The sequence below is a fragment of the Vitis vinifera genome, chromosome 3 (genome assembly GCF_030704535.1).
Source record: "Vitis vinifera cultivar Pinot Noir 40024 chromosome 3, ASM3070453v1".
Taxonomy (NCBI): domain Eukaryota; kingdom Viridiplantae; phylum Streptophyta; class Magnoliopsida; order Vitales; family Vitaceae; genus Vitis; species Vitis vinifera.
Window position 1 is genome coordinate 145,327 of NC_081807.1, and position 23,557 is coordinate 168,883.

A 23,557-nucleotide genomic window follows, 5' to 3' on the forward strand; every position below is an offset into this window, starting at 1 on the left:
GGAATTTGAATTTGAAGGGTGATGTAGACCCCCATTGGGGGCTCATTTTCTGCAGCTAATTTTTTTTTTTTTTTTTTTTTTTTTTTTTTTTTTTTTTTACAGGTGTGGACATCTAGGGTGGCCACGTGTCAATCTCTGGTTGGCTGTTGGGGCACCAACTAGAGGTCGACACGTGTCCAAGGAATCTGCAAAAAGCTGCAGACCGTTTTGCCAGCTGCAGCGAGGAGCGGATGAGAGAGGGAGATGCTTTTCCATTAGGGGGGCAGCTGCAGAGAAGGAGAGGTGGAGGTAGCTGCAGGTTTTGCTTTTGGGGAATAACCAGAGAGAGGAAGAACCAGAGAGTGAGAGTTTTCGGGAGAGAGAACAGAAAAACGAAGTTTGAGGGGGAGAGGGGGATTTTTCCATTGATAGAGAGGAAAGTTGAGAGAGAACCAGAGAGAGAGAGTGGTCCGAGGGGGCTTTTGGTTGGGGTTTTCTGGCAGAGGGTAGAGGAACCAGAGAGCTTAGAGGAGGTAGGGGTGTTTTTGGCTGGTTTTGGGCTGGTGATAGAGTAGCAGAGACTTGGAGGGGGAGATTGCTGATCACAGGGGGAGATTTTAGAGCAGAGGAAGAAGTGTATCAGGTTTGGTTACTGCGCTTTTCCCCATACCTTTATTTTATTTCTTTATTTTATTTTTCATATCTCCCACGTTTCATTCTCTGTGATTTCTACTCTGTTTGTTGGGTTGTTTTTGTTTGGTTTTGTTCTTTGGTTTCATATTTGAAGAGCTTGAGGTATCTCGTATTCTATCCTGGGAAGTATTTTTCCACTTAAACCCGCTGATTTGTTAAACTCATGGAAAAACAATGAAATGGGTTTAGCATAATCCCGGCTCTGTTCCTTGCTCTGTTTTCTTGCTCTGTTCCCGGTTCTATTCCCTTACTCCCCTGTTTTCCCATGGAAAGAGAGATAATGCATTGAACCATCGCCACTGTATGCTTCCGGACTGAGTGAGGGAGTTATTGAGGCACGACCAGGGAGGCTTTTGAAATGCAGTGTGGTAATGGTTTAGGATTCTCCCCTTGTGTATGTTCTCACTGAAGCTGGCCCCAAGGTGGTTGGAAATTCTGTTTTGAACCCAAAATCATGATCAGTTTTAAAACTGGGAGATGAGATGGTTGAAAGATGAACACCAGAGAAGTGGACGAATGAATGATCCATGTCCAGAATAAGAACTCTTCACACTTTGACTGGATACCGAGCAATGTTAAATCAAGCCTTTATGACACTCCACCTGGAGGCCTTTCCATGGCCCCAATCTTCATTGGTAACTCTACTTCAATCCAAGAGATGTTCAAGCGGGTGAGCGAGCAATTCACTGCCACGTTCAGGAGGAATGCTTTCTTGCATTGGTGCACTAGGGAAAGCATGGACAAAATGGAGTTCACTGAAACTGAGAGCAATATGAATGGCTTTGTGTCTGAAAATCAGTAGTACCAGGAAGCAAGCTTATGAGAATATCCTTGGAAACTGAGATAATCGTGAGACTGGAAGGTTTGAGAAATGCTACGGCACATTTGAAAAGGTCCGCATGGAGATCTTATGGTGCTGATGGGTAAGGATACCATGATGAAGCGCACCATTAGGCTTCATGCTAGGATGACTTAGGAGTTTCAGGAACATGCCATCCATGAGACAGGTGGTTGTAATTCAAGTGTTAGCTGCCATTCCTCATCCATGAAACATGCGTGCATTCTCTAACATCCCATTACAGGCCTTCATGTACATCATCACTTACATGCATCCCGTCACCCACTCCTCTCTCTAACTCACCACTCTTTTTACTCATGTCATGCTCAAGCACACTGGTATTTCTATGATGCCTATGCCTGCCATGTATCCACCATGCCAATACCTTCCAAGCCTTCCATGCATCGGGTTCATCAACTTCCTCTCATCCTTCACCACATATGCTCATCACCCTTCAAACCCTACACCTCCATTCACCCATGCCTCTTCCATCATATCCTCTTCGTAGCCATGCCTCATACCTCCATGCACGCACCCATTCTTCATCCCGCCACCTTTTCTCTCTCTACACCACATGCCCACCATGCATGCCGTTCTTTCATTGATCCACATCGCCTCATATCTCCAATCCCATGCATGCATCCATGGCCCTCAAGCCCATTGCTTCGTACCCATATCCATCCATCTTACACCACTACACCCGCGGCTATAGCTCATCCACTATTCATACCCATCACCACTCATGCTCACCCATCCATCAAGCATACCCATTTAACCCATTTCTTTATCCTTCATACCCATTTCTATTACCACCACTCTCTCTCTACACCACCATGCACTATGTCATCACTCTCACTTCACTAAATATGCATGGTTGCTTGGAAAGGCGTCTGAACCTGAAGGTATGCAGTGAGGATCCTCGTAGACTCAAGGATTCCAACAATAAGGAAACTGTTGAGCCTCGTTTTGATAAAGAACCGTGGGCCCACTTCGTTCAACTCCTTAGCTAGCATGCTCCGAATGTGAAGTGCATAGGATAGTGAGGAACTTCAGGAGAGAATTGGTAATATATGCGAGAGGTTCGCTTGTACTTGCTGTCGCGTGGGTCCTTACAATAACTCCTTGTTGTGAAGTTGCTTGCCGAGGTCTATGTGACTACATTTAATATCTGGGTTGATAAAATAAAGATGATGAAATGAGGGCATTTTCAGCCTTCTCATGGAGCACGTAAGTGTGCTTATCCCATTCTTGAGATGAGTCAAATAATTGTTGATATCCAGGTCTTTTGTCAGTGCTGCCCATTCAGAAAGGAGGAGCTATCAGCTGGGATTGTGACAGTTGTAGACTCAGATGTCTCACTGATGGTGATTTCAGTGTTGGGCGAGATGCCAAGTGTGCTGAGATTTCGGTCTTTGTGGCTAAGATGTTGATGCAAGGGGGGAGGTGGTCTCTATGCCCCGGTTTTTCCAGCAACATCAACAGAAGGTTGAGTTTTTTTTATGTGTCCATGCTTGGAAAAGAGCATTAGGAACATTCAGAAGACTCCAGGAGGTCTTCTTTACGGACAGAGGTGGAGCAACATGTGATCAGGACTCAAGACGCCCGAGTTCAGGGCCCTACTCTGCATGCTTCCAGTCACGTACCCACTTTAGTATGCCCACCTTAGACCATGTGATATCTCTTATTTCCTTCACTCTCGTTTTTTAAAAATAATTTCCCTAAGCCCCATTTTGTAAATATTTCTTTTCAAATTCTGATTTTCAAATAATCCAAATTTTCCCATTTTCCATCCTTAGAATTTTTAAGTTCCAAAAGTCCTATTTTCAATAAAATTTGGCCGCCATTTTCTTTTTTGATGAGCCACTCTCAAATTTTTCATGGTTTTAAAATGTTTTAAAATAAGCTAAAATCAAATTCCATAATTCTAAGTGATAGAGTTTGTGGAATTGATTTATGCAAAAATGAATCGGGCTTTGGTGGGGGCCCCACATATTTGACTTCATGATTGATTGATTGATTGATTGATTGATTTGCCATACTTGATTGGTTTACTCTATTCCTTGATATGCACTTAATTATATCTGTTCATTGTTCACTAACCATGTTTCATGATAGCGCATTCGTGATTGCCGCCCAGGTGCGCATCTATTCATATTTCGCCTATTCTTTATACATGCTTTACTTCTCATATTGTGCATGATCGATTTGAGTATTCATCGATTTCCTCATTGATTGCCACGTCAGCTTCAGTCTATTAGTAGAGACCCGACTTTAGGGACTTAGAGGGGTGCTACGGTCTTTACCGTACCTTCCCGATAAGTAACCTGACCCCCGAACCCGATCCGGTTTTCACAGACCGCCTTTTCCAAAATAAGGAGTCACACTTAGGGTTTTTCTTTCTTATTTTGTTTACCCTTTAAAAATAAAACAAAAATAAGTGGCGACTCCAAGTCATTTTCAAATAATCAATAAAAATCAATTTTTTCAAAGAATAAAATCGAGCTCGTCATCGAGTGGGAAACGCATTCGAGCGATCGAAAATGCGGGGTCCACAAAATGGCGACTCCACTGGGGATTATTTTAGAGGGTCAAGCTTGAACTTAAGATGAAGCAAACATGGCATTTGATGAGTCTATCAGTGGGTACTCACTTCTTGATTGCACATTGAGGGTTCCCGAGTTTTCACTTGGGACATTGACATGATTGATTGTATTGGTCGATTATCTTGATTGGAGATTCTGACACAGTGATTTTCTTTGTGCTTCATTGATATATTTGTTTGGGATATTTGACATGATGATTATGATGATTGATTCGTATTGATAGAGGATTCCGAGATAGCTATTTTCTCTATGCTTCATTGATATATTCATTTGAGATTTTGACATGCTGCTTATATTGATTGATCATTTCGTATTGCTTAGCGCATTGATCCTGATTTTGCCATGATTATTCTGATCACTTCACATGCATACACTCACCACTGTATATCACTCAGTTTGACATGTTGATTCTCTGACTTGTATATCCTCTCGGTCGTCTTTGAGCATGATGTTCATATCACTATTCATCTTGATTGTCATGACTTGTATGTATACATGAGTGATATATCCTGTACTCTGCCTGACTGCATGTCGCATGACTGCCCTTCTTCTACTTGATTGCATGTTGCTTGTCCGTGTGGGCCGCACATCTATCCCCTTACCTCCAACCCTCTGGTTTTCGGTCATTTTCTTCATTTCGGCTCTCGCTTTTGCAAGTGTGAGGCCTTGTGTGTGCTTGATTCTCTGACCGAGCCAGAGATTAGGAGTAGGGTCTAGCGACGGGCTATATCGATGTACGGGAGCGTCCTGGAGGAGAGCGACACTCTAATGTCAATTGGAGTCCGATCATTGAAGACCTGTATAGCCCGGAGCTAGGTTTCATGGATATTTGTGTGGCCAGTGTGTTTCATATCCTGCTTTAGCTTCTTAGGGTTTTTCGGATGCACCCACACCATTCACTATGCACTCTAGTTGGCTATTGAGTGTTGAGAGTATGAGAGCTTTCACTATAGGAGCCCCTTGGGATGTCGAGGTAGTGCATGTGTGGAGGTGATGACCACCTTGCATGGAAGCGCCCCGTCTCTTCGGAGGCGTGCAGAGGGTTGCGTACCGCCGGAGGGTATGATCGCTTCTGCTAGGGATCTTTAAAGTCCACCTATATCCATTTAGAGCCACCTTCACCTTGTAGGTTGAGCCGTAGATCCTTCGATTAAGACTCCCTCCCTACACGTGGGTGCATCTGAGGGCTTTCAGAGCCTCTGTGGTTACACTTCGGATTTGACATTCCCTCTTTTTAGTCTCCAGTTGAGAGTGCTCGGAGATCAGGTTTGAGTTTGAGTATCGGTTGGATCACCTTTCGTCTTGTCGCCTTAGTTCGTGTTTTTCACTCGATGAGTTTAGCATGTTTTCTCCTTAGGGCTTTCGTTCTCATTTCTTGGCTCGGCACACCCCTTCACTTTGTTGTCACTCACTCGATACTTTGGGATATGTTCATTGATTATCTTTTTATACTGTACACCTATCATGGGCTCAGTACCATATTCTTTGTTTGATCTTTGGTTCGATTTTCGACTCGATGCTCATATTTTCATTACAGAAAGGTGAAAGGCACATTTTCATATTCACACATTTTTCGAGAGATTCGCCTTGATCACCTTATCATTTTTTTTCTTATGGAGCTCGAGTTGAAGATTGAATCAAGGATATTTTGGTCTATATTGAGTATTGATCTCGTGATAGTGTTCTTCACACCCCATTTACTTTCTTCACACCTCGATCATTTTTTTGGATCATCGATAGAATTTCTTTAGTCATATTTGTAGTCGTCTCACACTGGACACTCATGTGACTCTAGAGATTCTATTGTATATCCAAATTTTGATTGTCACCATATGATTGTGTATCGCACCCTATCATGTATTGAGTTGTGTTGTATCATGTATTGGTCATTGTTCGTTGCATCCTATGTCGTTGCATGAGTCGTGTTTGAGTCGTTTTGCTCGGGTTCTTTTGTAGGGGTCTATTTGTAGTCCCAGTCTTAGTTCAGTGCCCTGGGTTGAGGGAGATAGAGGTTGATTCGTATTGCTGAGCTGCTATAGACAGATTCACAGTCGGTTTTGATTGGTTAGCTTATCGCTTCTGTGGTTTTGATTCAGGAGGCATTGGCCAGTTTGAGTTAGAGGATGGATACTCAGCAGGGTAGGCATGTAGTGCTCGAGGACACACCATCTGATTTAGTGACACCACCTGTTCTACCTGTTCAGATGCCAGCTACACAGACCTTGCATGATCAGACTACTGTCATTCCACCTATTGTCACACCAGTTACCATTGTTGGGGATCCTCGTTCTCGTATGGACAGACTCGAGCGGATGATTGGACAGATGAGAGATCCAGATGAGATGATTCCGTGGGATGACCTTGACGATGTGCCAGTGGCCACTTTGCCAGTCGGTTTCAGGATGCCGGATATAGAGAGATATACGGGTGTTGGATGTCCTCGTATTCATCTCAGACTTTATAGCACAGTTATGAGGGCTCTTGGTCTAGATGAGGCACAGTTGCTCACTTTGTTCCCATTGTCATTGAGCGGCGTGACACAGAGATGGTACGCTTCATTAGAGTCATCTCATCGAAGAACTTGGGAGGACTTAGCACAGGAGTTTCTGAGACAGTATTCCTTCAGCGGTGATACGAGTGTTACACGTAGAGGGCTTGAGTCTCTTAGACAGGGATCAGATGAGTCTGTTTCTTCTTTTATCTCTCGCTGGAGGGAGAAGGCTGCGAAGATGATTGAGCGACTTGCAGAGAGAGATCAGATGAGCATGTTTTTGAGGAGTTTGCATCCTAGGTTCACTCGACATCTGACAGGAGTCCCATTCCAGGATTTCAGATCATTGGTTCAGGCTTTGTTCGATGTAGATGATGGCATCTCTAGAGGATTATGGTCAGATATTATTCCTTATCCAGATACTGAGGGGAAGAGAGTTGGTGGATCATTTGAGAGCTATGGAGACGTATGTTCAGCAGACTTTCAACATCGACGACCTGGTTATCATCCCTATGCGAGATCATTGCAGATACCCAGGAGTGATTTCCCACCTTTACAGCATCGTCATCCTCATCCAGTTCAGCAGTACCCTTCTGTGCATCCTCATACTGTCACAGTACAACCTTCATCCTAGTTTCAGCATCCATAGACTAGTATCCCACGGCATGAGCAGTCTGATCCCCATCGGCGACGTCAGAGGACTTATTCTGATTTGGGGATGCCTTTGGATAGAGCTTTTGAGCGACTCAGATCTACTGGTTTGTTAGTACCATTGGCCCCTAGGCCATTCCCGAGTACTTTGCCTCCACGTTTTCGTGCTCACGAGTTCTGTGCATTTCACCAGATGGCAGGCCACCGTACTGATTATTGTGCTTCTCTGCGTCACACCATACAGGATCTTATTGACAGTGGTGCGGTTATCTTTCCCATATCGGCTACAGACACTGATCTTGGTCCAGATATGATTGCTGTTTCCTTTCCAGCCTATTCCACACATGCAGTTCCTCCTCTTTCGGGCTTATACCATCACGTTTTGGACACCCAGGGCACTGATATTCACAGGACACTTTGATACCTTGTTGGTGTATTTTGGGACTACCTTGTTAGTTGGTTGTTTGAGTTTTTGTTCTCTTTTACTTTGTATTTGAGTCTTGTTTTGTAGTTAGTGGTTCGAGTTCGTACCCTGTGCTTCGAGAGCAGTCCTTATAGTCTTATTTTTCACATGATGTACTCTCATTTCACTTAGTGATATTGTTGTTTTCTTGGGTATGTGTTTCTGTCTTCTTTTTTATTATTGTCATTGTTTCGTATCATGCATATCATGTGTTGTTATCTTGAGTAGTGTTGTGTGTTGCTTTGTTTTGTCTCTTGCATGTGTTTGTTTTATAGTTTTGGACAGTTTTAGTGTCGTGACTGGTCCCCGAGCAGATATTGATGGTATGATGGTTATGATACAGAGCACATTGAGATTAGACTTCTTCAGTTGAGGTTCACCATGTCGGACGAGATCGCACCCATTACTCTTACTACTCTTTATGAGATGATGATGGATTTGACACGGAGGGTTGAGAGGATTGAGCTCATTTTGTCAGGGCATCCATCGTCATCGAGAGGAGCTCCAGGAGTAGCGATGCCTTCATTGCCACACTTGACTTCATCGACACCTACTACTTTGGGTGCCTCACATCCACGGTCTCGCCCACATTCAGTGTTCCAGCAGCATTCCTCATCCATTTCACTGGCTACGCCGACACTACCTCCGCCCCAGTTTCGGGGCCCTCCGGTCGTTACAGTTCCTCAGGATCGATTTCCTCCCCATCGACGATGTAGGAGACACTTTTCAGATTTGAGCGCACCCCTGAGCAGAGTTTTTGAGATGTTCCAGGCCATGGGATTTTTGGCTCCTCTGGCTCCTAGGGCACTTCCAGATCCTGTGCCCCCACAGTTTCGTCTTGATTTATATTGTGCGTACCACCAGTCAGCAGGACATCACACTGATCGTTGCACTGCTCTACGACATGCCATACAGGACATTGTTGATTCTGGGACGTTTGGGGATCCTCAGTCCGATATGTTTCCTATTCCTACCTCAGCTCATGCCATGCATGCAGACGCCACTTCACCAGCAGTCCCTGATCTTATTGACTTGGGCGATTGACTCATGATTGGCTTACCTTGGTACGGTGGCGCTCAGATTTTGTTCCCTCTGTGGCCAGAGATGTGATGACAGGACCAGTCACTGTTTTTGTTTTTGTTTGTTTAGTCTTGTTTTGCTTTTGACTTTTAGAGACTATGACTCGATTCTTGAGTATTGTCTTTGTTGTCCTTCTTTTACATGATGTACTCATCGGATTATCCCATTGGATGCACTTTCCTTTATAGACATGTGTTTGTGTTTTGTGATATGATGTGTTGTACTTTTGACTTGGGGCATCTCTTCGCTTGCATATTGTGGTCTTGAGGCTTAACCTATCATGGAGGATATTGAGCCTATTAGCCTAGGATCAGAGATTTGACCTAGAGAGTTCGAGATTGTGATCCATCTTCTTATGATCAGAGCAGTACCTTGCTCACTTCCCACACTTCGACTTTGCTTTGACCTACATCCATCCATTGTGAGCTTTGCACAGCATCACCCTTTGAGACCATTATATGACCTTTCCATCCTCGGCTTTTCTAGTTTTGCACATCCCCTCTCTGATCCGACCAGGTAGAGTGTGAGGAGTTTGAGCCCAGGGTTGATCTTGCATGGCGAGGGATATCTTATGATCTTTGGGTGGTTTACGATATGTGGATTGGTCGATTGCTTGATGAGACTGTCACTTATCTTGCCGTGAGTATAGAGATTGATATTGTATGATGAGAGTTGGCTTGTGATGGGCAGTATTGCTTGATGAGATCACCGTTTACTTTGCATTTGGAGTACAGTTGGTGCATGATTCTAGAGGGTTGATGTGGTTATGTCAGTTGGACATCGATCTTTAGTATTGATTATTTGAGGGCTTGAGAGCACGATGTATGAGACCGTGGTCGTAGGATGGGTGGCCTTCATTTCGGTTAGCTTACACCCTATTACCTACATTGACATCTAGACCATTGCTAGCCCTTTGAGCCTCGCATGAGCATCATAACCTTTTATTTCTTATAGCCTTGCTCACCTTCTACACCGGGATAGGGGCCCTTCAATGTATGCATGCATTGTTTAGGAGTTTCATGAGCCTTGGACCTAGGGGCGCATCTTTCTCATTATCTTTTCCTATCATTGCATCATTGCATTTCATCACACTTCATCGATTGCGTCCTTTATCCTATCTATTACTCGTTTTGCATCACTTTCTCCACCCCGAGTGGTGATCCCCCTCAGTTCATTACATGGAGGGTAGTCACGTCATTTCCACTATCTATCATACGGACGTTGATCCAGGGATCCTTGGCTTGAGAGGGTCACATCATTAGAGAGAGTTTATGCTACATTGGCATTTGAGAGTATGTTTATCCATTTTTACTTCATCTTTAGATCTTTCTTGGTTTGCGTTCAGAGCATGTACATTTTGTCTATATGTAAAAAAAAAAAAAAAAAAAAAAAATGATTGAAAAAAAAAAAAAAAGAGGCACATGTGTGTATTATTCTCTATCATTGAGTATGTGTATATGAGTGTTCGAGGGGTCGCTTTGTTGGATATGTCTATTGATGGGAGTTCGTATGTGAGCTTCTCGGGACCTTTCATTCTTCGTATTCATTTTGTTGTATGTTTTGAGAGTGGGATGAGTGGCCTTCTCTTAGGAGCTCTGGGTCATTGTCCATTCCATCATTGTGTTCGTTATTGACGTGACCTCCTTTCATATTTGATTTGAGCAGATCATCACTTGTTCTCATATTCTATGTTTCATCATCATCCTCGTTTTCACTTCTGATTCATCATTTTTATTTCACCTCTTATTCCGTTCTTACAGTGACCTCATTTTCTGGTTTGGTACCCTCTTCGTACCATCATTATACATCTCGTCATCAGTTCGGTTTTTCTTCATTGCATCATCATTATTACCATGTTCACAGTAGGCATCTTCAGGTCCATGGCTCACGATATTTTCTATATATGTTGCATTTTATACATGAGGGCATGGGTTTTGATCATTGGGTATTTGGGCCTAGTTTCCCTTCATTTCTATCACCCTATCACCCTAGCCTTCGTTACGTCCTGAGTCTTAAGACCACCCTGAGGCCATGACATCACACATTGTGTTTGATAGCTCTTATGTGAGCGATACTTGGGATTGATTCGAGAGCATTCTGATTGTGCTGGACCAAGAGTTATGGTATGACCCTACACTGGGGCATAGCCATCTCAGAGATTTTCATTATCGGATGACCATTATGTCGAGGCATACTCTTCTCAGTCGATGACGGATTTTTGAGCCATGTCCATTCCTTGGAGGATATCAGATGTCCTTTTCCACATTGGAGCATGAGACATGATTGACACATTTCATGTGGTGTACTTTACATAGGGGCATACCTCTTTCGATCGATGATAGTTTTTTAGGTATAGTTGTTCCTCGGAGGCGATTAGATTCATTTCACATTGGAGTACGAGATATGATTGGGTGATTTCTTTGATATGATCACTGGAGCATAGCCTTCTCATCATTGTTGACATATTTTTTTGAGATGATTGGATCAGGACACGAGCACTTATGAGAGCATGCAGTAGAGTTTAGTCATTTCAGGGTTTGCCCTATACTGGGGCATAACCCTTTCATCGGAGGTTGATCTCAGAGACACCAGTTCACATCGAGACATGCTCTTTCTTTAGAGGAGATCAGATATTCTCTTCATATTACCACAATGACTTTGATGAGCAGAGATTCATTTCGATCAGATGATGTATGATTGGTTGTACTCTTTTCATGGATGTTTGTTTTGGAGATGCTTACATTGGGGCATAGCCCACTCATCTTGATGATGATTTTGTGAGATGACAGTTTATACCAGACACTTACTTTCCAGAGATCATTCTGCATTGAGAGCTTACCCATTCTGAGATGATGCATTCACACTGGGGCATACCTACCTTGCTGATTTTGACATTGATATTCCACCTCCTGTTTATGATTGTTGTTTTCGATGGATCATAGAGTCATTGACACCTTGGGCTCAGTCTTTTCAGCGTACCTAGTTTGATTCGGATATTCACTTATCTTTGTTACACTCCCATCCATCCTACATTGGACACTGTTATACCTACACCCATCTTATCAGAGCCTTACATCTTTTGAGCCCACATATTTCATCGTCTTACATGACCTTATCCTTTTCCTTTGTGATCAGAGGAGGATGCAGACCATTCTCGGATTTTCTGGTTGGGTTTTCACATGCCTTTGGACATTAGGTTCAACATCCCCCATGATGGTAGGGCCTGTTAGATTGTTGATATACTTGTGATGATGTACTCATATTGATAGTTGACATGTCGTGTTTTGATTTGCTTACATTTCAGACCTAGAGTCTTGGTCAGCATTTGTTTGATCCATTATTTGGGTTTTGCTTTGTCAGCATAGTTTTGGTGATGCTTGGACTTGTTTTAGCATTTGTTCATTGAGGCTCTGTATGTGTTTTTTCATTGCATCATCATTGAGCATATCCCAGAGTGTCTTGTTTGGTGAGATTTCGTGTCTCATGTTAGTTACTATCCTACACTGGGGCATACCCCCATCCTTGAGTTCACCAGATCTTTTGCAGATTCTCTTGCTGTTCATTCTATCTCTTGACCTTTGTGAGTCGTCACACTGGGGCATACCCCCCATCCTTGAGTTCATCAGGTCTTTTGTGTACTTTCTCACTGCTCGATCTATTTCTTGATCTTTGTGAGTCGTCATACTAGGGCATACCCCTTTAGTGCTTGACTTGGGGCATTCCCCTCTCTTTGGGTTTGCCATGTCTCATGCTGATTTCATGATTGTCAGGCGCATTTGTCGATCTTTGTGAGTTATCCCCCTACCGTCAGTTTGTTTAGGGCATCCCCCTATTGTCACCTTGTTTAGGGCATCCCCCTATTGTCATCTTGTTTAGGACATCTCCCTTCCGTCAGTATTGTTTGGGGCATCCCCCTTTGTTTTGGATTCACCATCATAGATTTTCATCTATGAGCATCTATTTCAGTTATTTCACCACCATAGATCAGACATATATGGGCATTTCAGATTCACCATCATGGATTTTCATCCATGAGCATTTGTTTTAGTTATCACCACCATAGATCGGACATCTATGGGCATTCCAGATTTCACCATCATAGATTTTCATCTATGAGCATTTATTTCAGTTATATCACCACCATGGATTTTCATCCTTGGGCTTTCAGATTTTCACCATCATAGATTTTCATCTATGAGCATTTATTTCAGTTATCACCACCATGGATTTTCATCCTTGGGCGTTTGAGATTATCACTACCATGGATTTTTATCTGTGGGCGTTTGAGATTATCACCACCATGGATTTTCATCCTTGGGCTTTTGAGATTATCACCACCATGGATTTTCGTCCTTGGGCTTTTGAGATTATATCACCACCATGGATTTTCATCCTTGGGCATTTCGAGATTATCACCACCATAGATTTTTATCTGTGGGCATTTCAGATTTCACCACCATAGATCAGACATCTATGGGCATTTCAGATTCACCATCATGAATTTTCATCCATGAGCCTTTGTTTCAGTTATTATCACCACCGTAGGTCTTCACCTATGGGCCTTCGATTTTAGCGTTTAGAGTTCGCTTTTTGGTTGGCTTCTAGAGCTTTATTTTCTTATTTTCTAGTTTAGTGTTTAGAGTTAGCTTTTTGGTTGGCTTGCAGAGCTTTATTTTCTTATTTTCTAGTTTAGTGTTTAGAGTTAGTTTTTTTGGTTTGGCTTGCAGAGCTTTATTTTCTTATTTTCTAGTTTAAGTGTTTAGGGTTAGTTTTTTTGGTTTGGCTTGCAGAGCTTTATTTTCTTATTTTTTAGTTTAGCGTTTAGAGTCAGTCTTGTCATGCAGAGTCACAGCTCCTAGCGTTCATATTCTCTGGCATTGCATGTCTCACCTTCATGGATTTGCACTTATTCTCACTCTCCTCACCTCGTTACCCTGTGCTTATCGCCTATTCATCTCGTAGTCCACATAGGGCAGTCTCTTTTAGACGCATTCTTGTCTGTACTTCAAGGTGGTTCGACCGTTACTCATCTTTGACATCGATCTTCGGGTCACTTTTGGAGACGTTTTAGAGGGAGTCTGGATCCTTAGTGTGATTTCAGAGGCATTTTGTTACACCATTTTGTGTTAGGATTAGAGCCCTTGTGTTCGTTTGTTGGCCTGAGTGACTTTGCATTTCACTCGTGTCCCTATGGGGGTCTCCTTGGTTCTTCGGTAGAGTTCACTTCATTGCACTCACTATTCACACTTGCTTTTCACTCCAGTATTCATATTCCTTACACTCATGAACTCTACCGAAGAGGGGCATATTTGTAGACCCCCATTGGGGGCTCATTTTCTGCAGCTAATTTTTTTTTTTTTTTTTTTTTTTTTTTTTTTACAGGTGTGGACATCTAGGGTGGCCACGTGTCAATCTCTGGTTGGCTGTTGGGGCACCAACTAGAGGTCGACACGTGTCCAAGGAATCTGCAAAAAGCTGCAGACCGTTTTGCCAGCTGCAGCGAGGAGCGGATGAGAGAGGGAGATGCTTTTCCATTAGGGGGGCAGCTGCAGAGAAGGAGAGGTGGAGGTAGCTGCAGGTTTTGCTTTTGGGGAATAACCAGAGAGAGGAAGAACCAGAGAGTGAGATTTTTCGGGAGAGAGAACAGAAAAACGAAGTTTGAGGGGGAGAGGGGGATTTTTCCATTGATAGAGAGGAAAGTTGAGAGAGAACCAGAGAGAGAGAGTGGTCCGAGGGGGCTTTTGGTTGGGGTTTTCTGGCAGAGGGTAGAGGAACCAGAGAGCTTAGAGGAGGTAGGGGTGTTTTTGGCTGGTTTTGGGCTGGTGATAGAGTAGCAGAGACTTGGAGGGGGAGATTGCTGATCACAGGGGGAGATTTTAGAGCAGAGGAAGAAGTGTATCAGGTTTGGTTACTGCGCTTTTCCCCATACCTTTATTTTATTTCTTTATTTTATTTTTCATATCTCCCACGTTTCATTCTCTGTGATTTCTACTCTGTTTGTTGGGTTGTTTTTGTTTGGTTTTGTTCTTTGGTTTCATATTTGAAGAGCTTGAGGTATCTCGTATTCTATCCTGGGAAGTATTTTTCCACTTAAACCCGCTGATTTGTTAAACTCATGGAAAAACAATGAAATGGGTTTAGCATAATCCCAGCTCTGTTCCTTGCTCTGTTTTCTTGCTCTGTTCCCGGTTCTATTCCCTTACTCCCCTGTTTTCCCATGGAAAGAGAGATAATGCATTGAACCATCGCCACTGTATGCTTCCGGACTGAGTGAGGGAGTTATTGAGGCACGACCAGGGAGGCTTTTGAAATGCAGTGTGGTAATGGTTTAGGATTCTCCCCTTGTGTATGTTCTCACTGAAGCTGGCCCCAAGGTGGTTGGAAATTCTGTTTTGAACCCAAAATCATGATCAGTTTTAAAACTGGGAGATGAGATGGTTGAAAGATGAACACCAGAGAAGTGGACGAATGAATGATCCATGTCCAGAATAAGAACTCTTCACACTTTGACTGGATACCGAGCAATGTTAAATCAAGCCTTTATGACACTCCACCTGGAGGCCTTTCCATGGCCCCAATCTTCATTGGTAACTCTACTTCAATCCAAGAGATGTTCAAGCGGGTGAGCGAGCAATTCACTGCCACGTTCAGGAGGAATGCTTTCTTGCATTGGTGCACTAGGGAAAGCATGGACAAAATGGAGTTCACTGAAACTGAGAGCAATATGAATGGCTTTGTGTCTGAAAATCAGTAGTACCAGGAAGCAAGCTTATGAGAATATCCTTGGAAACTGAGATAATCGTGAGACTGGAAGGTTTGAGAAATGCTACGGCACATTTGAAAAGGTCCGCATGGAGATCTTATGGTGCTGATGGGTAAGGATACCATGATGAAGCGCACCATTAGGCTTCATGCTAGGATGACTTAGGAGTTTCAGGAACATGCCATCCATGAGACAGGTGGTTGTAATTCAAGTGTTAGCTGCCATTCCTCATCCATGAAACATGCGTGCATTCTCTAACATCCCATTACAGGCCTTCATGTACATCATCACTTACATGCATCCCGTCACCCACTCCTCTCTCTAACTCACCACTCTTTTTACTCATGTCATGCTCAAGCACACTGGTATTTCTATGATGCCTATGCCTGCCATGTATCCACCATGCCAATACCTTCCAAGCCTTCCATGCATCGGGTTCATCAACTTCCTCTCATCCTTCACCACATATGCTCATCACCCTTCAAACCCTACACCTCCATTCACCCATGCCTCTTCCATCATATCCTCTTCGTAGCCATGCCTCATACCTCCATGCACGCACCCATTCTTCATCCCGCCACCTTTTCTCTCTCTACACCACATGCCCACCATGCATGCCGTTCTTTCATTGATCCACATCGCCTCATATCTCCAATCCCATGCATGCATCCATGGCCCTCAAGCCCATTGCTTCGTACCCATATCCATCCATCTTACACCACTACACCCGCGGCTATAGCTCATCCACTATTCATACCCATCACCACTCATGCTCACCCATCCATCAAGCATACCCATTTAACCCATTTCTTTATCCTTCATACCCATTTCTATTACCACCACTCTCTCTCTACACCACCATGCACTATGTCATCACTCTCACTTCACTAAATATGCATGGTTGCTTGGAAAGGCGTCTGAACCTGAAGGTATGCAGTGAGGATCCTCGTAGACTCAAGGATTCCAACAATAAGGAAACTGTTGAGCCTCGTTTTGATAAAGAACCGTGGGCCCACTTCGTTCAACTCCTTAGCTAGCATGCTCCGAATGTGAAGTGCATAGGATAGTGAGGAACTTCAGGAGAGAATTGGTAATATATGCGAGAGGTTCGCTTGTACTTGCTGTCGCGTGGGTCCTTACAATAACTCCTTGTTGTGAAGTTGCTTGCCGAGGTCTATGTGACTACATTTAATATCTGGGTTGATAAAATAAAGATGATGAAATGAGGGCATTTTCAGCCTTCTCATGGAGCACGTAAGTGTGCTTATCCCATTCTTGAGATGAGTCAAATAATTGTTGATATCCAGGTCTTTTGTCAGTGCTGCCCATTCAGAAAGGAGGAGCTATCAGCTGGGATTGTGACAGTTGTAGACTCAGATGTCTCACTGATGGTGATTTCAGTGTTGGGCGAGATGCCAAGTGTGCTGAGATTTCGGTCTTTGTGGCTAAGATGTTGATGCAAGGGGGGAGGTGGTCTCTATGCCCCGGTTTTTCCAGCAACATCAACAGAAGGTTGAGTTTTTTTTATGTGTCCATGCTTGGAAAAGAGCATTAGGAACATTCAGAAGACTCCAGGAGGTCTTCTTTACGGACAGAGGTGGAGCAACATGTGATCAGGACTCAAGACGCCCGAGTTCAGGGCCCTACTCTGCATGCTTCCAGTCACGTACCCACTTTAGTATGCCCACCTTAGACCATGTGATATCTCTTATTTCCTTCACTCTCGTTTTTTAAAAATAATTTCCCTAAGCCCCATTTTGTAAATATTTCTTTTCAAATTCTGATTTTCAAATAATCCAAATTTTCCCATTTTCCATCCTTAGAATTTTTAAGTTCCAAAAGTCCTATTTTCAATAAAATTTGGCCGCCATTTTCTTTTTTGATGAGCCACTCTCAAATTTTTCATGGTTTTAAAATGTTTTAAAATAAGCTAAAATCAAATTCCATAATTCTAAGTGATAGAGTTTGTGGAATTGATTTATGCAAAAATGAATCGGGCTTTGGTGGGGGCCCCACATATTTGACTTCATGATTGATTGATTGATTGATTGATTGATTTGCCATACTTGATTGGTTTACTCTATTCCTTGATATGCACTTAATTATATCTGTTCATTGTTCACTAACCATGTTTCATGATAGCGCATTCGTGATTGCCGCCCAGGTGCGCATCTATTCATATTTCGCCTATTCTTTATACATGCTTTACTTCTCATATTGTGCATGATCGATTTGAGTATTCATCGATTTCCTCATTGATTGCCACGTCAGCTTCAGTCTATTAGTAGAGACCCGACTTTAGGGACTTAGAGGGGTGCTACGGTCTTTACCGTACCTTCCCGATAAGTAACCTGACCCCCGAACCCGATCCGGTTTTCACAGACCGCCTTTTCCAAAATAAGGAGTCACACTTAGGGTTTTTCTTTCTTATTTTGTTTACCCTTTAAAAATAAAACAAAAATAAGTGGCGACTCCAAGTCATTTTCAAATAATCAATAAAAATCAATTTTTTCAAAGAATAAAATCGAGCTCGTCATCGAGTGGGAAACGCATTCGAGCGATCGAAAATGCGGGGTCCACAAAATGGCGACTCCGCTGGGGATATCAATATGTCTCTTTAGGCTTGAGACTCTTTTTGATGAGGATGCACAGATTGTAAAGAATGCGGGGATTGCTAGCTTTGCTTCAATGAGGATTTTCTGCTCTCCTCAGCATTCGGGTAATAAAGATTTGAAGGACTCCACAGGGATATCTTTTAGAAGATGTATGCAGCCTGTAGAGAAGTGTTCAAGGGATGTTTGGGAATTATTTCGATCAGTTGATGGTGCAGTACATGGATGGCCAGCCCATATAGCAAGATCATGTGGTTCATTTGAAGATGAGTTGTTGACAGAGCAGATGTAGTGGCACTCCAGATTGCATTCTTACTCGGTTTTCCCTCATCACCTTTTCACTTGTATGTCAATGCATGGCTACCTTTGAGGAATGTGCTATCTCCTATTCCCCTCTTTTAATTTTTAAGATAATTGCCCCAAATCCTATTTTGTAAATATTCTCTCAAATTCAGCTTTTCAAATAATCCCAACTCCTATTTTCTAATAAAACTTGGCTGCCTTTTTCTTTCTGGCAAGCCATTTTCAAATTTTCTTTGTTTTTTAAAATGTTTTAAAATAAGCATGGATTTAATTCCGTAATTCCGAATAATGGAATTTATGGGATTAATTCATGCAAAATAAAACGGGCTTTGGTGGGGGCCCTACATCAAATAAATTTGCTTTGAAATAAAAATGAATTTTGAATGAAATATCATGCGTGCTATTGGTGCTTCTTTATCTGTTTTGGTGACATGAGTGACATACTTTATGTTTATTACTATGCACTAATCTCATTTTGTGATAGCGCATTGCCGTTTGCTGATCAGGTATACATCCACTTCCACTTCGGTTATCCTCTATTGCATATTCTGATACTCATATGTGCATGATTGATTCGAGTATTCATTGATTTTCTCATTGATTGCCATGTCAACTTCATCTCATTAGTAGAGACCCGACCTTAGGGACTTAGAGGGGTGCTATGGTCTTTACCGTACCTTCCCGATAAGTAACCTGACCCCCGAACCCGATCCGGTTTTCGTAGATCACCTTTTCCAAAATAAGGAGTCACACTTAGGGTTTTTCTTTCTTATTTTGTTTACCCTTTAAAAATAAAACAAAAATAAGTGGCGACTCCAAGTCATTTTCAAACAATAAATAAAAATCAATTTTTCAAATAAAAATCGAGTTTCGCCATTCGAGTGGGAAACGCATTCGAGCAAATCGAAATGCGGGGTCCACAGGTGATCTTTTTAGTCTTTTAATATACAAGTAAATGAAATGATACGGATTTATATTTTGTTTATAATAATAATAGTGAACATAAAAATTATATCAAATATTTCAATTTTTAAAATTTATTTATTTATTTTAATATGGTAATATCATTTACCATGTCATATAAAATTTATATGATATATTCACAAATCTCTTCAATTTCATTAAATTTAAAGGGTTCATGAGTAAATATAAATAATTAGATTAATAAAATTGGGTAGAAAAATAAATGCTTCTACCATTTATATTATTTGTCCTTTTCCTTGGTTCAAATTTGACAGTGGGACCTTTTTTTCTTTCACTGTCATAAAAGCCACATGCCTTGAAATCAGAATATAACGGGAAAATGCAGATTATTGAAGGATTAAGAGGGAATAATGTACTACAGAGTACGGACTCACACCTGTTTATTCCATTCAGATGACAAAAAAGGAAGAAAAATAAATAAATAAAAAAGGATCATGAGCTTGAGGATTCATCAACCGGGTGCCAGTATCTGTTGAAAAACCACATAGAATCAGCTTCCACAGCATATCCATCTTCATTCCGGTGCCAACTGTAATAAGCATGGGTTCGGTTCTTGATATCAAAACTAGCGTGTCCAAAACTGGCTTCTCGGTATGCAGAGTAGTTTGGCTGTGGCTCTGTCATGCTGCATTAATATCCAGTAACGGTTTTAATGAACTTAGGATGTTGTTTTTCCAATTGGTAGGAACTGAATGATATCATAAAAGACCAATGTCGGTAAGATATAAAAGAGTAAGCTTTACTTGTTTGCCAAGCCTTCGATGTTTCCTCCATCACCAATGGTTATGTATACGGGTGCAGACTGGTCCTTTACAGGAGTGCACATGCCATTGATGATATTGTATGCAATGTTGGATACACGTTCCTGTTAGTTAGTAGTTGTCAAGGAACATAAATAGAGAATGTCGGAATAATGTTTACAAATGGACAAAATTTAAGAAATCATTTCATTCCATTCCATTCCATTCCATTATAAGCTTTTCCTGGGATTTAGGAAACCTGATATTAAGAGCCTATTTGGGTACTGTTACTGAAAATAGTTTCAGTTTTCTAACTGAATTAAAACTGTTTTTTCAATAATTTGTTGAAAAACAATTAAAAATATGAAGAATATTTTGGGAGCTTTTATATTATATACAAGTATAGTACGGAGAAGCAGTTGAGAAAACCGTTTTTCATTTTTGAGTTCCAAACAGAATTTTGTTTCTAAAAACAATTGAGAAGGTGATTTTTAAGAAATGTTTTCAAAAACCTTGCTAAACAGAGAACCGATGAAAACACCATTTTGAAACCTTACAATATATAGGAGGATGAAGTGCACTTACAGATCTTTCGTATGCGTGAACATGACCAGCAAACACAACATCAACTTTGTACTCTACAAACCATGACTCAAACATGACTCTCATGGTTTCCCCTTCCATATAATGATAGTTGTAACTGTTATACCATGGGGAATGCACAAGAACAATCAACCATGGTGTCTCTGTCCTGTTAACTTTGGGTAGCTCCTGTTGGAGCCATTCATATTGAGGAGTGTACTTCCCTGAAACAATTAATCAGCTACGAGATATCAAAAATCCTTCACATTGACCAGTAGCATTTTTGGTAAATTCAACGGGTTCGTGTCAAACCTGACCGTATGCTCAAATGTTTAGTGCACCACAGTAGTGAAACATATGGAAAAAATAAAATAAAATTAAAGAAGAAAGATGTGAATACACTTGCCGTATGCTGAGTAAGAAGCCAATACAATGATATATGCTGAAGCCCTCTTAACGGAGTACCAAGAGGGAGAGGTGCTATCTGATGCTCTGAAAGGGACTGGATACCGGTGAGTAAAAGGCTTAAAGGGTTCAAATTCACCCTGCAAAAAAGAATCCCTCTTTCATTATAATCTCACTTAGTGGTAATGTTTTGATGTCTAGCACGCATACATCAGAGTTCAGCTGTCGATCAAATGATAACTTTGCATAAAAAAAAAAAAAATGGAATATGTTGAGGATGCTTACAATCTCAGGGGCAAAATCAATCTCGTGGTTTCCTGTGGTCCATATCCAAGGTTGATAAGCAGCGCTTCTTTCAACAAACCTACCCCATGTATCCCACCTAACATTATCGTGGTTTGGGTAGTTGTCAGCGTAAGAGAGGTCCCCAACATACAGTACTGTTTTTCCTTTTGCTGGGTTTAATTCATAATGGGTAAGCGTCATATTTGAATCATAAGTCTGACCAAGATCACCTGAAAACAATGCCCAACACATTGAATCAACCTTAAGTTCCTTTGAAAATATGCCAAACACATAACCATGTGAATATTTTCTAAAGCTACCCAGTATTCAAAATCAATCAATTCAAGTAGAAAACAATTATAATATATTAAACAGCTTGAAGTAATGGACCCTGCAATCTCTCTGATTCACATACCCAATGGTTGAATCAAATCCGAATGGTAAAGTTTTACCCATCATTAGCAATCTCCATTGAATTCATTGATGAAGAATAGTTACCTATAAGACCAAAAGTATATGGAACATCCGGGCCAACTTCAGGGGGAGTCACAAACCAAAATTTCCTCCTAACGTGTCCAGATCCAACCTCATAGTAATATTTAGTGTCGAACTGCCAACAAATACAGAGCATTACAGTATAGAAAAACAGGGGAAATTGTTAATGGGGCAAGCAAACAAAATAGATCAAATAGGTCGAAAACCCACCTCCAAATTCCGGATGGTGCAGTGATGAATGTAACCAGAAGCGTAATTGTAATATTTATAGGTTACTACGGATGCCTCTGCTTGCATTTTGACCTTGGATTTTTCACTCCAGTAGAGCACTGTATTTGAACCTGGTTCAGCCATGGTGACCCATGACACGATCACTGCCTTCCCCGAATGGTCTCCTTGTGTTATATGAACCTTGAACAATGATAACCCAAAAATCAAATAACAGAAACAACAAAAACTGAGATCAGACCCACTAAATTCTACTCAAAAGAAAGGCAAAATTGTGAAGAGAAGGGTGTCAGAGGGGTTCAATCGATTACAAGTATAATCCACAAACCCCACCAAATCAATGAACTGATAAACAAATCAGAGACTGAAAAAAACAGAGAAATTCACCTGTTGAGGGGCATTATAGCCGGGAGGCTCAGCAAAGACATCGCTGTCAAGAGGCATATCAACGCTTTTCTCCGCCTGCCTCACAAAACTACTAGTGATTCCTCCATTACATAACACTGCGGCATTCAACGCCAAACCCAAAACAGCAAAAACAATCCCAACAGAAGAGGAGGAAGAAGAAGAAGACGGCCTCATCATCACTGCAATCTGATCCTACAACGCCAGAAACCCACTAACCCGCACTCTGACTCGGCTCTTCTCTTCTTCACCAGTCCCTCTGGCTCATCTTGATATAGAATTTTTTTTTTTTTTTGGTGAGAAAAATTCGGGGAATATTCACAGATGCAATAAGAATATACAAATTTAGAAAGAAAAAAATAAATAAAGTTTCAATTTTGAAGGCCTGAGAGGATTGAGTTTGGCTGGAATTGAAACATTTTGACTGGACGGAAGAGGAGAGTTTTTGAAAAATAATATTGAATGAGAATCCGCCTCGCAAGTCACGAGTGGATGATTCCTTTTAGGAGCCGAAAAGTTGACTTTTTGGGAAGCGGACATTGAGATAAATGGTGACTGATCAATGCTATGAAGGGAAAAATAGGTAGTTGCCAGAACACTTGTATTTTAGTCGGAGAAAATTATGCTTTTGGGCTGGTTAAAGCAGATAATATATTAACACCAAATGGTATAAAGCCGTATGATACTTTCTAACCCTGTTTTCTCTTTCTTTCTTTTCTTTACGTAGTAAACTTAGATTTTCCTTTCCCCCACTCTTTTTTTTTTTTTCTTTTTGTTATTTAAATTTATTAAAATTTTAAATTAAAAACTGGATTCAAGGAAGGAATGGGGAGGAAACAAAAAGAAAAATGATTGAAAAACTGAAAAAAAAAAAAAAAAAAAAAAAGACCACATGAATGAATGTGCAGCCCCTGATCTGGAAAGAGCCCATTGATATAACCATCAATTCTCCACAAA

The 23,557-nt window shown here is 41.5% G+C and overlaps 1 protein-coding gene across 1 annotated transcript; it reads right to left on the reverse strand.

Moving 5' to 3' along the window:
* Nucleotides 1-19,769: 19,769 nt before the first annotated feature.
* LOC100260651 (purple acid phosphatase) lies at nt 19,770-23,132 on the reverse strand. Its single transcript, XM_002274356.4, has 8 exons — nt 22,583-23,132; nt 22,178-22,378; nt 21,971-22,082; nt 21,473-21,702; nt 21,189-21,327; nt 20,786-21,006; nt 20,204-20,325; nt 19,770-20,085 (listed from the first exon to the last, which is right to left on the reverse strand). The coding sequence occupies exons 1-8, from the start codon at nt 22,778-22,780 to the stop codon at nt 19,893-19,895; spliced, it is 1,416 nt and encodes a 471-aa protein (XP_002274392.1). The 5' UTR covers nt 22,781-23,132; the 3' UTR covers nt 19,770-19,892.
* Nucleotides 23,133-23,557: the final 425 nt, after the last annotated feature.

What these genes read in the sequence shown, in the direction of transcription:
- LOC100260651 (XM_002274356.4), bottom strand. Translation starts at nt 22,780, where the DNA reads ATGATGAGGCCGTCTTCTTCTTCTTCCTCCTCTTCTGTTGGGATTGTT. An exon ending in ATATACTTTTGGTCTTATAG is followed by an intron (nt 21,703 to 21,970) that starts GTAACTATTCTT and finishes CATTGTTTTCAG; the next exon opens with GTGATCTTGGTCAGACTTAT. An exon ending in TTCACGCATACGAAAGATCT is followed by an intron (nt 20,326 to 20,785) that starts GTAAGTGCACTT and finishes ACTAACTAACAG; the next exon opens with GAACGTGTATCCAACATTGC.